At 33.4% G+C, this 16,815-nt stretch overlaps 1 protein-coding gene across 1 annotated transcript in view; it reads left to right on the top strand.

The window, feature by feature from the left end:
* The window catches only part of LOC126978941 (adenylate cyclase type 6-like), a 308,068-nt gene that overhangs the window by 135,292 nt on the left and 155,961 nt on the right, over positions 1-16,815 (top strand). Inside the window, exon 3 of the mRNA XM_050828068.1 lies at positions 7,667-7,846. Coding sequence (XP_050684025.1) covers positions 7,667-7,846 — 180 coding nt within the window. The remainder of the gene's footprint in view (positions 1-7,666; positions 7,847-16,815) is intronic.

The raw sequence follows: 16,815 nt of genomic DNA, 5'->3' as shown, positions 1-16,815 counted from the left end.
CCTCCAGCTTAGTAGTCAGGGTCACTAACGATTCGGGTATATGGGTCGTCACACTGCTGCATATTATGGTCGTCTGGATTTATTATGAAGTACCGAAAATGATAACTTTTTAGCAATACATTTATAATGGGATTCAATTTGAGAACCAAACTGTCGAGATATTATGTTCTATATTTGAATCGATATGTCTGCATTGGTGTAATTAAAACATGATACTGGTGATTGATTATATACAAGCAATTAAGTTCCATCCTTGTTGATTGAGGCAAACATATCCAATTAATGAAATAGTAATATGAATTTCTCTGGGCAAATACTCCAGAACAAAGAACATATAATCTTGAATTTTCACTTTATTAATTTCTAAAATATACACGCATTTTAAGCATTCTGTTAGTTTTATTTGAATATAACGTATTAATTATCTAATAAACCGCTTGACCGATTCTCATGAAATTTTGAGTGCATATTAGGTAGGTCTGAGAATCGGACAACATCTATTTTTCATCCCACTAAATGTTAAGGGTTTTCCACTTCAACTTTTTTTTTAATTTTTTTGACATTTTTACTTTAAATTTGTTTGATTATGAGTCAGCACTAAAAAATACATACAACTTCAAATTTTCACCCATAATATCAACCGTTACCCTTATCAACACTTACTTTTGTATCGCGATTTTAATATCGGCAATACAACGTTTGCTGGGTCAGCTATTAATGCATAAAATTATGATCTTAAAATGTTCATAGCTGTATTGTGATGGAATAGGAATTAACATTATGGGCATCTTGGCTTTGGATAAGATTTTGCCAAAGTAATTGTTTCGGCATGTAGCTATCTATATGCACGCCGTGTGCATAATACCCCTAAATAAAAGTTTTTTACTCGGAAAAACAAATACGAATATAGATAATATAAAGTTTCACAACTTAGGATGGGGAAAAACTTCAATGACGTCTGTTGACGCATTTGTCAATTGACAGGAACTTGAGAATTTATTCAAAACTGTTCGTTTCTTATTTTTAATTTTCGTAAGCCTATAAGTATCCTTAATATATGATAATAATAATAATGAGAGAATAGTTGATATTACGCATGAAAATTGATAAAAATAATGTTGAAATAAAGAAATAATTTAAAAAATTAATATTAAACTACTAACTAGTATTAAATAAATATGTTTTACGGAAAATATCCTTATTCTTCATTCGCATGTCTTACGGAAAATGTCCTGCTTCTAATGGATGTTTACGAAAAGTCTATGTATTCTATTGCATATCTTACATAGAGGTTCTTCAACTACCGCATGTTTCATGGAAAGTGTCCTTCTTCTACTGCGTTTAAGGTGCGGAAAGTGTCATTATTGTTTTAGGGAGAGTTTTCTTCTTCTCCTTCACATTTTTTCCCTTCCTCATCACCTCAGCATGCAGCCTTTGTCATTCCTATTGTGTTGCAAGGGAGTGAAGGCGGTGGTAATCACTTACCCCCTTATTCATAATGGTCCGCTAACTTTAAATAGCCGCTAAGGAGGGTTTTTCTCATTCTGACTTAGGTCAATAGCAGAAGACAGAGTGAGAATTAGCAATGCTTTAAGTTAGCAGACTATTATGAATAAGGGGGTTATTGTTAAGTTACCAGTATGCTCAATTGTTTGCTTTTCTAAAGGAAAGCTAACATGTATTCAAAGTACCCCTTACTCAGTAGTCGGCGTAGCTGACTACGAGACTGAATTCGTAATTGAAAACTATCAATCACATGTAGATTGAGGATATTTTGATAAAATCGTGAACAAAACTTCATCTTCAATTATCAACGGTATTGTAACCAAAATATTTCAATTTTACTGACATTGATGGATCACAAAAATCAATCATACGGATTGTAGTCACCAGAAAGTGCCTTCAGCAACTGCAATGCAACATACGTTTTCATTCAATGTATCACTGTCATTGTATGTATCCATGTATTAGGATATTCAGATGGATTTAGATTTTTTTACAGATTCATCTAATTATAATATTCATAATATTGACTATCCAATAAAAAATTTAATAAATGCACAAGAAATTTATTTTTGAGCTCTTATAAATTATCAATATCCGGACGACCGAGCCTTGCTCGGATTTTTAAGAATGTACAAAACTTGAACAAAAAAAAAACTAATAGGACATCTGGATTCGAACCGGGGTCTTCTGTTTTCCGGATCCCCAATGTCCCATCTGAACTATTATAGTATTGTATATGGTGGCGAAATCTACCATTGTATTCTAATGTTATTGTAGCTGTTTCTCATTCAAACATGGATAAAACCCTTTTTCTTTAAATTGAAACCTAGCTAGATCGATTTATCACCCCCGAAATCCCCTGCATACTTAATTTTATGAAAATCGTTGGAGCCGTTTCCGAGATTCAGATTATATATATATACATATATATATACAAAAGAATTGCTCGTTTAAAGATATAAGATATAATAATGAAAGCTACATTAAAAATATATATATATATATACGTACAATTGACCCAGCAAACGTTGTATTGCCGATATTAAAATCTCGATACAAAAGTAACTGTTGATCGCAGATGGGTAAAATTTGAAGTTGTATGTATTTTTTAATGCTGACTCATAATCAAACAAATTAAAAAATAAAAAAAAAACGTGTGGACCACCCTTAACATTTAGGGGGATGAAAAATAGATGTTTTCCGATTCTCAGACCTACCCAATATCCACTCAAAATTTCATGAGAATCGGTCAAGCCGTTTCGGAAGAGTTCAAAGTTTAACACCATGACACGAGAATTTTATATATTAGATATTACTAATCTTTATATATATAATTCTTGTGTGCGTGTGTATGTCACTGAACTCCTCCTAGACGGCTGGACCGATTCTAATGAAACTTTCTGTGTGTATTCAGGTGGATTCGAGAATGGTTTAGATTCACAATTGAACTACCTCCTAAACGGCTGGACCGATTTTGATGATATTTTTGTGTGTTCCAGTGAATTTGAGATTGGTGTGTGTCTTCAGGTGGATTCGAAAATGGTTTAGATTCACAATTAAACTACCTCCTAAACGGCTGGACTGATTTTGATGACTTTTTTGTTTGTTTCAGTGAATTTGAGATTGGTTTAGATTCTCAATCCCGCCCATATAATATAATTCTCCTGCTCATGTGTATGTTAGTGAACTGCTCCTAACGGCTGGACCGATTTTTCAAATTAAAAACATGTGTACAGGACAACGTCTGTTGGGTCCACTAGTTATATATATATATATATATTCCAGTGGGAGGCTCCTCCTTTACAACGGCGCCTATTTCTGCCGTGAAGCAGTAATGTGTAAACATTATGTGTTTTAGTCTGAAGGGCGCCGTAGCTAGTGAAATTACTGAGCATATGAGACTTAACATCTTGTGTCTCAAGGTGACGAGCGCAATTGTTGTGGTGCTCAGAACTTTGGGTTTTTCAAGAATCCTGAGCGGTACTACATCGTAATGAGCAGGGCGTATCAATTTCCATCAGCTGCTCGTCTGGTCGATAGCTATATTATATAATGGGAGTTAAAAATATTTGGGCTAAAGTTATCTGTCTTCCTTATTAGAAGTCAATCAATAACTTTAGTTTGAATTTTTGTATATAAAGCAATCCTGCTAGTTATCCACGTAACATAGTTTCATCATCTAACAAAGTCCAAAATCTTAAAATAAAAAATAGTTTTTTGACACTATTCCGTTTCCGAATTTGTTGGATAGACTATGATTTCAAAAATCTGTGCACGCATTTCTATTCTTACCATTAAACATATGTATTGTATAAATACCTTTATTATTTTACTTTAGAAGCATGGATATGATTGTGAGTACTCCGTCACGAAAAACAGGTGCGAATGAGAATTGAAAATAGACTGAAAAGGGCGGAAATGGAGGCCGCGAAGGGTGTCATGAATGAATTTAAAGATTTCGGGACGCGTTCAAATAGTAAATAAGCGAGAAAGTAAATACTGCGAGTTTTATTGATTGTAATCGATTTGGTAATATCTTCCAGAAGAGTTTGAGAAACAAACAAACATCAATCATACTTTTGGCAGCTTAAGATGTATAAAAAATACTTACCTAAGTAAATATAATAATTAATCGATCACCTGGTGTTGTGTAGAGACGTCGTCGATTCATTGCGTCTTCTACCGCTTTTATCACGGGGAGTGGTCCGAAGAGCCTGATTCCTGCTGACGACTTCTACCTTCGCACGACACGCCACAGTTTAGGATATCACCATCTGGATGTGTGGCTTTTCTCCACAGTACGGTTTACAAGGAACTTTCTTCCGCATACCATAAAACTGTGGAATCAGCTTCCTTGTGCGGTGTTTCTGGGACGATACGACATGGGTACCTTCAAAAAAAGCGTGTTAACCTTCCTTAAAGACTGGCAACGCACCTGTGATTCTTCTAGTGTTGCAAGAGACTGTGGGCGGTGGTGATCACTTACAATCTGGTGACCCGTACGCTCAGAGGATTAATAACCGTTTCCCATAAAAAATAATGTTCGTTCTAAGTTCTAAATGCTAAGAAACTTTGTGTATCAATGTGGTTTCTCACGGAAAACATTTCAATAGACAGCTCCTCCATTAAAACTCTACATTACTCATTTTAATGGCACATTAACTTTTATATATTCAATCAAATTACATGAATACTGGGGTACATCTATGTAATCAAACACCATGATGAGACAAAGAAAATATACATAATGTAATGCTAAGATTAAATACATGTCTAGATTGAGTTTTGTTATTAAATCGCTGTGTCACAGACAGCTCAATGTCCATAGACGTGTTTGCGTGCGCCTTTATCTGTACACGTTTCTTTGTGATAATATTTTAAATGGTTTTTTAAAAGCGCTGAATTCAAAGGATACGCGATGCTTAAACGATATGTGCACTGTCTGTTTGCCCATCCGTTTGTCCCGGGGGTCTATACCTGCTGCTTTACCGCTACAGGAAGCCAGTTGAAATTTTCACTGAATTAAATGACACCTATTACGCGATCCAAGATGTCGGTTGTGACTTACAGATATAAATTCAATATGGGCATCATTTTCGGGATTGTCAATTTCGAGTTTGTCATTTATTTTGAGATCCAAGATGGCGGATGTGGCTTTGTCATTAAATGCAATATAGGAATCATTTTCTTTTTCGGTTTTAGGAAGTGTCAACTAAGGATATGACATATATTTTAAGATCCAAGATGGCGGATGTGACGTCAGGTCTTAAGTCCTAAGTTCTATTAAAATATGCGACATGATTCTAGGCGCTATCTTCATCTCCCGAGATAAAATCTTTTGCTTTCGGACAGGATTTCTTTGAATTATTTCCCTTACTGCTTTGACCAGCTTTTTTCGTACAAGCACTACGTGGACGGCCAGATCTTTTTCTGTGACAAACCACGTCATCTGTCTATCACACACACCTCCTCTGTCATTGTACCTACTAATAGCCCGTTATACAACTATTTTACGTATACCAAGCGTATGGAGAGTTTTAAAAATTGCATTTGGCTCCATACCTACTTTGTGTAATTCAATCACAGCGATTCGGTTCTATTTATCACCCCACTCTATTATAATATAAGAAAATATTGTACAATGTATTGGCGCCAAAACGAGAAAACTCAATGAACAATCATATAATAATGACAAATTTCCAAATTCAAATGTAATATTTTGTTTATTTTTAATTGTAACAGTATTTATGGCCATACTTAGTATATAGGCTTACTTAAACATGCATATAAAGTATAAACATCCATTAGGCGGAAACAAACATATTTATTCATCATGTAAATGTAGGCAGGGCCACTAACCATTGGGCTATATGATAAATTGTATGCTCTATTATGTTATAAATTAATTTCGTTCTACGTTCTTCTTGTAAAAAATATACACCTTACAAAAATTATAGTACCTTTCCTGAGGTGCTTTTTTTCGAATGACAAGAATAATTAAGACTAGATTTATCAGATGTTTAGTCAACCTACTATTTGACCAGAAAGATAGCTTTATCCGGTAAATACAAAGATTATAGCTTTCCTCCTATTTGGTAAACACACTTTAAAACAGAACATAAAATTACTGAAAAAGAATATCCATTCCAAACCATCCAGATTCCAGACCATAATAATAGCACAAGAAAAAAATAATTCTATATTATAATTAACATTGTTTACATTAAAATATTCAGAAACATCTATTTTATAATTATACAATAATAGGAAATAAAAAAAAAAACAACAGTAAAATATAATAAGCAACGTTTCTAAATAGTTCACATAAAATATAATATTCATTATAAAGGCTTTTCTACTTTAGGGAGAATAGAATTGTGTTCAAAATCACAGCCATCCATCTCGTACTGCGTTCAAATATAAAATGAAAATGATATTCATCAATATAAGTCTTAAGGAATGAACAGATCAATAAAGAAAGATTATAAAGGTAAGTATTATTTGCCGTTTCTTTGTCAGCGCGGGCTTAGATCTATCTCGACATGTAACCCCTCGTTTACACCAAGGTATTATACACGTATTTGACAAGTATCATGCAAATTACAAATACAAGTTGTATGCAATGTTTTCAAAATACAAAAACATATAACTTGTCTTATACAATATTTATATGAAACTTGTCTGATGGAATTGATTGTCACCTATTAGTTGTCTGCATGTATATGATCTCATGTTTTATACTTGTTGTAGGCTTGTAGCTAAACTTGTGTAAGATATGTCAGTGCAGAAGTTAATGAATTTGACATTACAATTGACTACTGGCACATACAATAGAAAGTGAAGGTACGTGAGAAGGTGTACATCATACAGAATGAAGGAAATGCAAGAAAACCACGCAAGTACTGGTCGCGATCATTTTTGAGGAGACGACAGCAAAAAGGGGCCTATCGTTCCTTATTGAATGATTTAAGAATAGAAGAATGAAGTGGATTGGAGGAAGGCGAACGCACTTTTTTTGTTGGCTGTTTATTTGAGATTTCTAGCTACTGGTGACTCATTTTCTTCTTTGTATTTGCATCGGATATCAATGGCAAAATGTTGTTAAAACAAGTTTTGACTTGTTTCTTTGTGTTAACGAGGGGTAACGACGTAAGCCGCTATTTGGTGTTCATTAATTTAGTGTGTTGAATATTGGATTCAATATTGACACGCGGCTTGGAGCCGAATTAAATGCTAGTATAGTATATCTATAAAATACCTATTGAACTACATATAGGCGGTTTTTGGGCCAATAAAATAAATATTATAACTTGACGTTGGGTATTATTAAGACGTTTGAGTATGTTTGCTGCATCACTATACATATTAATTGTAGTTGAAGTGATTTGTAAAACGATGAAAATATATGTAAATCTTGATTTAAAAGAGTGGCAATGAGTTTCTTGCTACTTCTTCTCATTAGCTCAACTCTTTACGAAGTAACGGTCGATTCAATAAGAATTTTTTTTTTTGACATTCATAAGTTTCATTTCCGCGACCTACATGAATAAAGTGATTTTGATTTGATTTGATTTAGTTTAAAAATTTCTTCAAGCTTTGTATTGAAATTGTAGTATGTATTGTAAGAACGGATTCTTAAATATATATTTTTTTATAACAGGACACCTTGCGCGGCCGTCGCACTGCCTCGCTGAGATCCTCTGCCGTTTCGGCCAGTGTTGACCAATCACCGCCTGCTATCGCACCCCGCCCTTCTACGTCATTCGGCGAAGCACAAACTGTTAAGAAGTCTAACTGGGAAGTTATAGAACATTTCTCAGCTAGCAAGGCTCCAGCGACGGTGAGTAAACAATATAATTATTTATTTATAAGTCACGGCTCACACTGTCTTGCGCCGATTTGAATGTGTTTACAAAATATATTATACACATACACACACGCACATAACAAACACCTCTTACAACAATAATTTAAACATAATAATAATATGATATAAGACTTCTGAATTTTCAATATCCTTACTTTAAAAGCTGTATCAAAAATTAATTAAAATTCAAACAATCTCATTATTTGACGTCAATTATTTTTTTATTAATGTTCTAATTCTCATGAAAGAAGTAAACCAAAATTGCCACTCAAACTCAAATATAATTACAGCTATTGCTAAACTACTATGATCACATTATCCTTTGAGAACAACCGAAACCCTTGAATGTCTCTTCTCATTCCAAAAAGGGTTAACAGATGCTAGTTACTCAGATGAGTAATTCATTGAATATTATTTTATAATAATATAATAATAATTCCTTTATTTCAGGCTACTAGGCCTATAAATTAAATACCTTATAGTCTAACATACATATTATATATAGCTTAAATCTACGTCACATTTTTGTGGCGATGTGAGGCGCGGGTTTTGTAACTTCCAGCGGTTTGCGACGTCCACGATACTTGCGGAACACGACCCCCTTCGGCCACAGCTTCACGTCCAGGAAGGTCGATATATGTTCTGTCGGGACGCGAACAATAAAAGAGTTGACGTCTACTGCGTGTCGCGTCACAAACTTCTCGACCCCCAACCGGAACCTAGTCTTCTCCACCAAGTACTGAACAGTGTCAAATGTGTCAATGTCAATTTTATGATCACACCGAAAATATATTTGCCTCCGCAATTGCTACGTATATATACATGTGCTACAAATTATTCCCGAAACTAACAACACTTATACCAATAAGGTAATAATGTCCTCGTTGAGATATTCAGGGAGGGTTAAAATTTTATGTGATAGGAATTTGCCGTGTCCTCCGAAGGGCTTCGTAATATAGCCGAAATTGGCCGAAACATTGAAACCGCTTTGGTGGTTTATCTTATGGGGTGACTCATTGAGCCCTTTATATTCTCGATTGTATAAAAAAAAACACTTTTATATAAAATATTTTTTAACTAAACTGTACTTAAAGAATCAACTCCCTCTCTTCAGAAAAAAAGCTTAACATGACTTTTTATGCTCTGTTAAATTATTATATAGTAACAGAACACCTACCTGTAGTTACGAAATTTTAAGAGCTTAGCTCTTATGAATATTTCATATTACATAAATATATTAAATTTTATTTAACGGCGTTATGAATGAGAAAGCGTGAAAATTTATAACAATGTCGTGATACAGTTGCGTGCCCAAGAATATATTATCCTTACATCAGTTACAAATAATGTATCTTTATGAAAATACTAGTGTACACATGTTAAAGAATATGAAGATAATACAAACTGTACGTTGAAATAGAATTAAAAGGCATAACAGTCATTTATTTTCTAAAACATTTTAAGTAGCAATTTTGATATAATTATCTTAGAACTACTATTTATTTTTATATAGTAAACAGAAATATACATAATTATACAGTATTCAATTTTAGGATTAATTTTAATAAACAGGTTTTTGATTAAAGTATTATAATGTAAACAGATAGAAAGATGACTTACCAATAATTAATCTGAATCATGTAAATACACTTAAAAATTAAAAAATTAAAAATAATTTTATAAAACATAGATAGGGAGTTACCTCGTAAGGTAACAAACATCACTGCAGCAAAAGTTAGTAATAGAAACATGATTGTATATCAAAACTAAACTTGCATACAAAATATCGTGACCCGTACTACAAACCGTTAAAGAGTTATTGAAGAGATAGTCCTGGTTGCAGCGTCAGATTATGTATAATATCATATTATTGCATTTTCACCGTAGTTATGTAGATGTCCAAAATTTTAGCTCAATCAGATATCGGGAAGTGTTATAAACGTGTCTTTCAGAATCTGAATTTAAGCAAATACTTACATAGTTATATACCAATTAATTAATTAAAACCTTGCAATAATAGTATGTAATACAATGGTGAAAACATTTCGTGATGTAATTTCTTCATATACATAAAAGGATCATAATATAAATATAAATATTATCAAATATTTCCTTACCTACCTATTATAGACCATGAGATAGTCAACATATACGATTTGTGCATACAGTACAGTAATCAACCATAGTAATAATATTATAATATCGCTTTCTATGTTAAAGTATTCAAGCTTGCAATTAATAAAACAATACGTGTGTCGCACTGTCTTTTCAACTGTCTATGCGATCGTCAACCGGCTTTAACCAGTTTCGCCACGTAGGTAAGCAACAAGAACAAGCGGAAAAAATACACTCTCACATGGCCCAGAACATTGTAGAAGTACAACCGTTTCGCGTGGTTGTATGAAGCTTAGTCTCTGTATCTTCTTTTTACTCATGTGGCGATATAGACGGTAAAATACTATTTTCAGTTTATTTGTAAGCATGTTGCATATTCTTGTTTTATTGTCAAGTATAACTATATACCATGTTTATTTCTCAGGCCGTTAGAGTAAACATTTTAATGTCAACTTAAGAGAAGATATTAGTAATGTAATTTTTAAATTACCCGCGTCGGCTGAATGGTAATTAATATCTTTGTCATTCCTTGAAGTAAAAATAAAACCACTCAACAGAGATAAGCATGTATACAATACATTTCCTGCCCATTTAAACGGCAAATTGAAAACTTGTACTTTATTCGCCTGGCCATTAACTAATCGATATTAACAACTGACCACATCTTAAAACAAACTTAACCATTCCAAGTAAATTATAATGGATATATTATAGGTACAATGCTTATCTACCGTAAGTTGTTCTCGTAAGATGAATCGTGATAGGATCCTAATTAATGATAACAACTTTCGGCCGTCGGAGGACAAAGCCCGTCGTTGTAATTAACTCTCATTAACACAATTATATATCTCATCAACAACATCATTATTAATCTATGTTTTATGCAATAAGTGTAAGGTATTTTTTAATTTCAACAAAAATAACAGTATTTCAGTTGAAGATCTTCCACGCTACCGATCCATAACGCTAGGCCGTGTATCGCTACTATAAACAAACATTATTAATTATATGAAACAATTATATGCCAACTAGTCATCTGTCAAAATAGTGATAAAATGGAGGTGTAACCTACATACATATTTTTTTGCACATAAACCCAACGGGAGTTATTCATGAAATCGAGTATATCGAAAAATTATTTAAATATGTTTTTAAGCTATTGCATAGCTTCTATCGCGGGCCTTGAGCGTGGAGACCGAACCCAGAAATTCCGTAACGAAAATAACCTAAGACCCCACTTACTAGATGTATATAGATATTTCGTAACTATCATTACAGTTTCCGTGGAAAACCACTGTTCCCCACTGTTCAATCACGTATGCTTTTTTTGCAGAATGTCCCAGGTTCGAGCCTGGGGTACTTCTTGATTTTTTTTGATTTCTTTATTTATTTCTATTACATTTTTTTAATTTTTATTATTATTTACATTTCTTCGAATCCAAAATTGGACGAGGTAGAGCATTTTTTACATCGCACTTTACTGGAGTACACTGAAAAAGGGTCGAAAATACTTGGTACAAATGGTAATAAATTTCCACTTACTTTGGCTGGCGATTATAACATCAACTTCGATGATAAAAAGTCAGAACGGTTGACAACTTTTCTTTCGAAAATATTGAATTTGAAAATCAATAATGATCCAAAAGAATCCACAACAAAATATGGGACCACCATTGACGCGGTATTTTCCAGATATTTAGAAGATATCAAGTCTGAAACTTATGTTTCTTATTCCAGTTACCATAAATCTATAGTTTCAATGGTAAATATTCCTCAATAACCTACATGTATTGTAAGATAATAAAAATATTTTGAACAATATTAACTTCTCATTTATTTAATAAAAGAAAAAAAAATGTATTCTTATCGGTCACCACGCTCAAAAATTGTAACTTGAATTAAAATCAAAGAAAAGAAACAAAGGAAAATACTGCATAAATAAAATAAATAAATAATTATAATTGTATAAGTTGATAAAAAATGCTATGCAATAGCTTTACCGCGGCAGTCCCCGGGTGCCACACGTCTTTTTTTCTTTGTATTTTGGTTGGAGCTGATGGTCTTGTTACCAATGCTCCACGTGAATAAAACAAACAAAGAGTCAACTGTCAAATTTGACGTCACACGCACATATTTCGAATACAAAGAGCATACAAAATTGAAAATAGAAGGACCAAAAGTAAACGAAAACTATTTAGAATGGATAGAAAATATAAAGTGATTGAGAGTGAAAATGTGATCAAATATTATTTTTTGAATAGGTCCAAATTATAATATTTTCTATAAATAAAATATTGTCCAAATATGACCCTTGTCGATTTTGACATTATTGTAATCATGAACGGGCGCGTAGGTATATGAATATCGTAATCTGTATACTTCAATATATAATACCTAAACAGTTTTTCATTCATCCAGAAAATACATTTCCTGTTTGGTTTTTTTTGCGGTCACTAATCGAAACGGTATTGCGACGCCCTATGAAAGATAATTTAACCACCTACGTTTTTATTAAATTAAATTAGCTTTTAATTAGCTTTTTTTATAACATGAACATTACAAAGCAAAAATATCAAGTCTTAAAGCACAGACACCAATAATTAACAATAGCTATGGCTAGTCTTTGTCAACATGATATTTATGTTTTCTGCCTTCAACCGTAGATAGAAGAGTGGTCATCTTCTATGTACGGTTGTTATCTACTCTCAATTTGACATTTTTGAAACTTGAAAGACAAAACTTTGAAAAAAAAAAAAATAAAAATCTGTGACTACCTAGCATGTACCACTGAGTACTATTAGTTATACTGCAGACTGCATGTTCAAATACTTACAAAATGTTTTTTTTTTTATTTTAAAAGTAAAATAAACATTAATATAAATGATAAAAATACCAGTGAATGCTATTTTGACGATAAAATAATATATTCATAGAATCCATACATAAATATTCTTAAAAAATAAAAGTTTTAAATATTAGTGATAGTGATTTTTTTGGGAAAACGCAGGAGCTTAATATTATTTTAATCATCAAATAAATCTAGATAGAAAGGCCAAAAACTAAGAAACTTTCAATTATAAAGTTTAAGAAATAAAAAGACCACTTCCGGACAAGTCCTTGAGGACTTTTGATCCACTCTTGAGTTCTAAAAAACAACTAACCGTCAACTGTAAGATTATCAATAACATAATAAAATAAGTACAGAAATGACCAGCATAACTAACCGTACTAAGAAGAATTGGGTATCTGAGGAGGAGTGCTCTCGGGGAAGCCGTATACCACTCAAGTGCCTAGTTGGCTTACGGCCGTTCCCAATATACTATCTACAGATAGAAATAAATTACTACCTTCTACTGTCAGTAATTAGCTGTCAATAATCTGAAGCTGTTCCAATTTACCGGATAAGTTATTCTTATCGCCTTATATTGGGTCGCGTGAATTGAAGTTTCCATACAAACTTGTATCGCTGGTAAGCTATACGTCGTCCCATTGACAGACAGCGTGTACGGATAAGGTGAATTACAGTCGATAAGTTTATTGGGACAGAAAAGTCAACGATAGTTACGATTTTTATCTATATTTAAGTAAGCGATAGACTGAATATTGAGAACGGCCGTTAATGGATTAGTACCTATGCGCTCACTATATCAACTTTTTTCTTTTATTTAATGGCCGAGAAGAATAAGCGGGTCACAAGTTGTTTAGTGATTACATTCTCCTCCAGTATCACCAAAGGAATCAAAGGCATTGCCGGCCTTTTTGCAAGGTGTACACGCTTTTCCAAACGTGCCCATGTCAGATTGGCCTGGCAACACGGTGCAAAGAAGCATAGTTTGTTTGTACGCCAAGCGATCTAGCCGTCACATAGCACTAGGTCTTGGGCAATTTGAACAAGTCTGAGCTTTACGTATTCAAATGATTGGATGATATACTGGGGTGCACCAGACCAGAGATAAGTGCAATATTACTGCGCTTTGTAGAGCGCTACACTGTGGGTCGGCTTGAAGCATCGCCTTGCTCTTATTATATCTCAAGTTTTTTTGAAGCCATTTTGTCTAATGCTCTCCAGATAACTCTGGAGTTGACTGTCAGTCGAGATTTTCAGATCCAGTATTCTGATAGCAACGCCCAGAACTATGCACATGGGCAATTTTCCGCTTAAAGAATCTGGAGCCACGTTAATATTTCCTCTTTAGAACTTTCCAAGTTCGCCTGTATTTTGCAGTCAGCTGTTGTTTTAACTATCGCATCAAATCTGTTGCGATCTGCCAGCTATTGAAACTTACACATGTAGGGTAACATCGGCCACTGCAATGGTTTAGTAGGAACATTGATAGTCCAAAGGGAAGCCCTGCTCCGGAAGAAAATGAAAAAGGAAAGCACCCTGTCCCAAAATATAGTGCCATACGTGGCAGGTGACTAAGACAGGAAGAGGAGCATCGAAGGGGGCCCTGGTGACTACCGTGATGTGTATTCAGCAGAAGATCCAATATGGATATTCAATATTCCTCCACAGTGCGGTTTTCAAGGAGCTTTCTCCCTCGTACTACAAAGCTATGGAATGAGCTTTCTTGTGCGGTGTTTCCGGGACGATACGACATGGGTACCTTCAAAAAAAGCGCGTACACCTTCCTTAAAGGCCGGCAACGCTCTTGTGATTCCTCTGGTGTTGCAAGAGAATATGGGCGGCGGTGATCACTTAACACTAGGTGACCCGTACGCTCGTTTGTCCTCCTATTCCATAAAAAAAAATGGATCTTCTATCCATGTATGCGAGTTATGCTTTTTGAAGTCACCCAAAACTACGATTTTAACTACAGAGAATCAGCTACACATCTCATCTCATTCCGTTGTGTCATTAGTAAAATATGAGAATGAAACAACACAGTAATACTCAATATCTTTAAAAATTAACCGATAAAGTCATCCTATGTCGCGATATAGAACAAACACCTACAGAACCAGAACAATTATATCCAATTTTTCTAGTCTATCACTAACGCCTACAGAAAATACACAAAAAGTTCCTCTGCTATCTGTTAATATTGCATCAACACCATCAAATTGAATGTTTCTTTTATATTAATACATCAATTTTGTTCAAAATAGTGCGTTTCTATTTAGACATATATATATATCACCAACCACCTGCACATTAAATTTGAATAATTGATAATTTCATCACAATTAAATAGGTTTGTGACGCAAGCGCAATGCTTCTTTTAGGTAATTTAAATTAAAGAGAGCCGGTGCTTCTAATTAGGTTGAGTAACAATTTTAAGGATACCATAATTGATAATTTTCTTTAACGGGCATTTTCGAACCGAGCCACTTTGAAAACATTTCGTTTTTAGTCCGCATAAATATCAAATAAAGATCGCTTGCGTAAGACTAATAATACTAACATAGAAATCTAAATAAAAAGTTAATAGAAAAGTTGAAAGCGCTAATTAATCGCAGAATCGCAAGAAGGGCGTTGTTAGCTGTGCTACAGTTTTTACTTTTGCAGCTAGCATCGCTTTAACTTTTTGTCAGTCTTAGTCATGTGTAATAAAGGCATAAAATGCATTTATATTCTCAACATTGATTCCTTTAGAATTCTTTTTGATGTCATTTCTAATATACTAGATACTACTACCGCTTCGGAAACTAATGACGCTCTGAGAGAGAAGAATCAGCGCAAGAAACTCTCCCAGCACTCTTTTTTTGCGTTCTTTTCAATAAAATGTACAATATTGTACAGTAATTTTTTATCGCTATAAAATAATCACAATCTAATCATTTAGATATTCAGCTGTGGAGTAATAGGATTTACGACAGAGCCATTTTTTTTAATCATTTAAATTTATTTATAGATAATGCCTGAACAGCGGCTGCGACTTTATTATAGAAGTGTATACATTTTACCCTTAAAGCTAAATTATGTAACTTATGAAGCCTACTAGAATTAGTTACAAGCAATCCCTTATTTCTAGTGTTATAATAAAGAAAATCACTATTAAGAGCAAAAAGGTGATGATTTTTGTGAACGTATATGAAATTTTTATAAATGTACTGACAATGAACAGTCATAATATTTATTTCTTTAAATTTTTCTTTGACAGACTGTTCCGAATATAGTTCCAAAATATTTTTTTATTTATTTATAGAGTTACAAATAGTTAAGTCAATGGAATTAATCTATGGATCTATTTCCTGGAAAGACTAGCCTACTTTTAACTTAATTTTTCTTACCTAGATAACACCCCAGATGATGAAAGGGGGTAAGCTTTAAACCCAACAGCCACTCTGTTTGGTTTTTGTAATTATTCTTAGTAAAAATAGTAATTTTTCAAAAATATACTTTCTAAAAATGTCCACAACTCAAAAAATAAGAATCAGTTACCATGAGTTCACAATGAACCATCATCCAGGCGTTTGATCCTTTCATTCAAAATATATTAACAGAATGTTATTGATTAGCAGCAATGACTGAGCGTTGTTGAGTTTACTAACAGTCAATTTATATATTCAATCTCAATCCCTAAATTGCGGGCTGACCTTGCCATTTCATTCCATTTCCTACTTTTGGCATTTCAATAACCAATCTACTATCTCTAATAAATCTCTAATAAAATAATAAGACAGACATGGTTTTGGTAATCAATATTAACTTATTCAAATACAAATTGAGGATAAGTTAACAGATGACATAAGATGTAGATCAAGTAGTTTTTAACAAGAGGTCGAAAATTGAAGGCAGTCGGAATATATACCACGGATTGGATCCAATAGTTACAATCTAAGAATATACATTTATGTACATTATTAGTTCATATATTATGGAG

This window comes from Leptidea sinapis, chromosome Z (assembly GCF_905404315.1).
Source record: "Leptidea sinapis chromosome Z, ilLepSina1.1, whole genome shotgun sequence".
Lineage (NCBI taxonomy): Eukaryota > Metazoa > Arthropoda > Insecta > Lepidoptera > Pieridae > Leptidea > Leptidea sinapis.
Note: the sequence above shows the minus strand (reverse complement) of the source record. Positions and strands in the feature narration are given on the sequence as shown.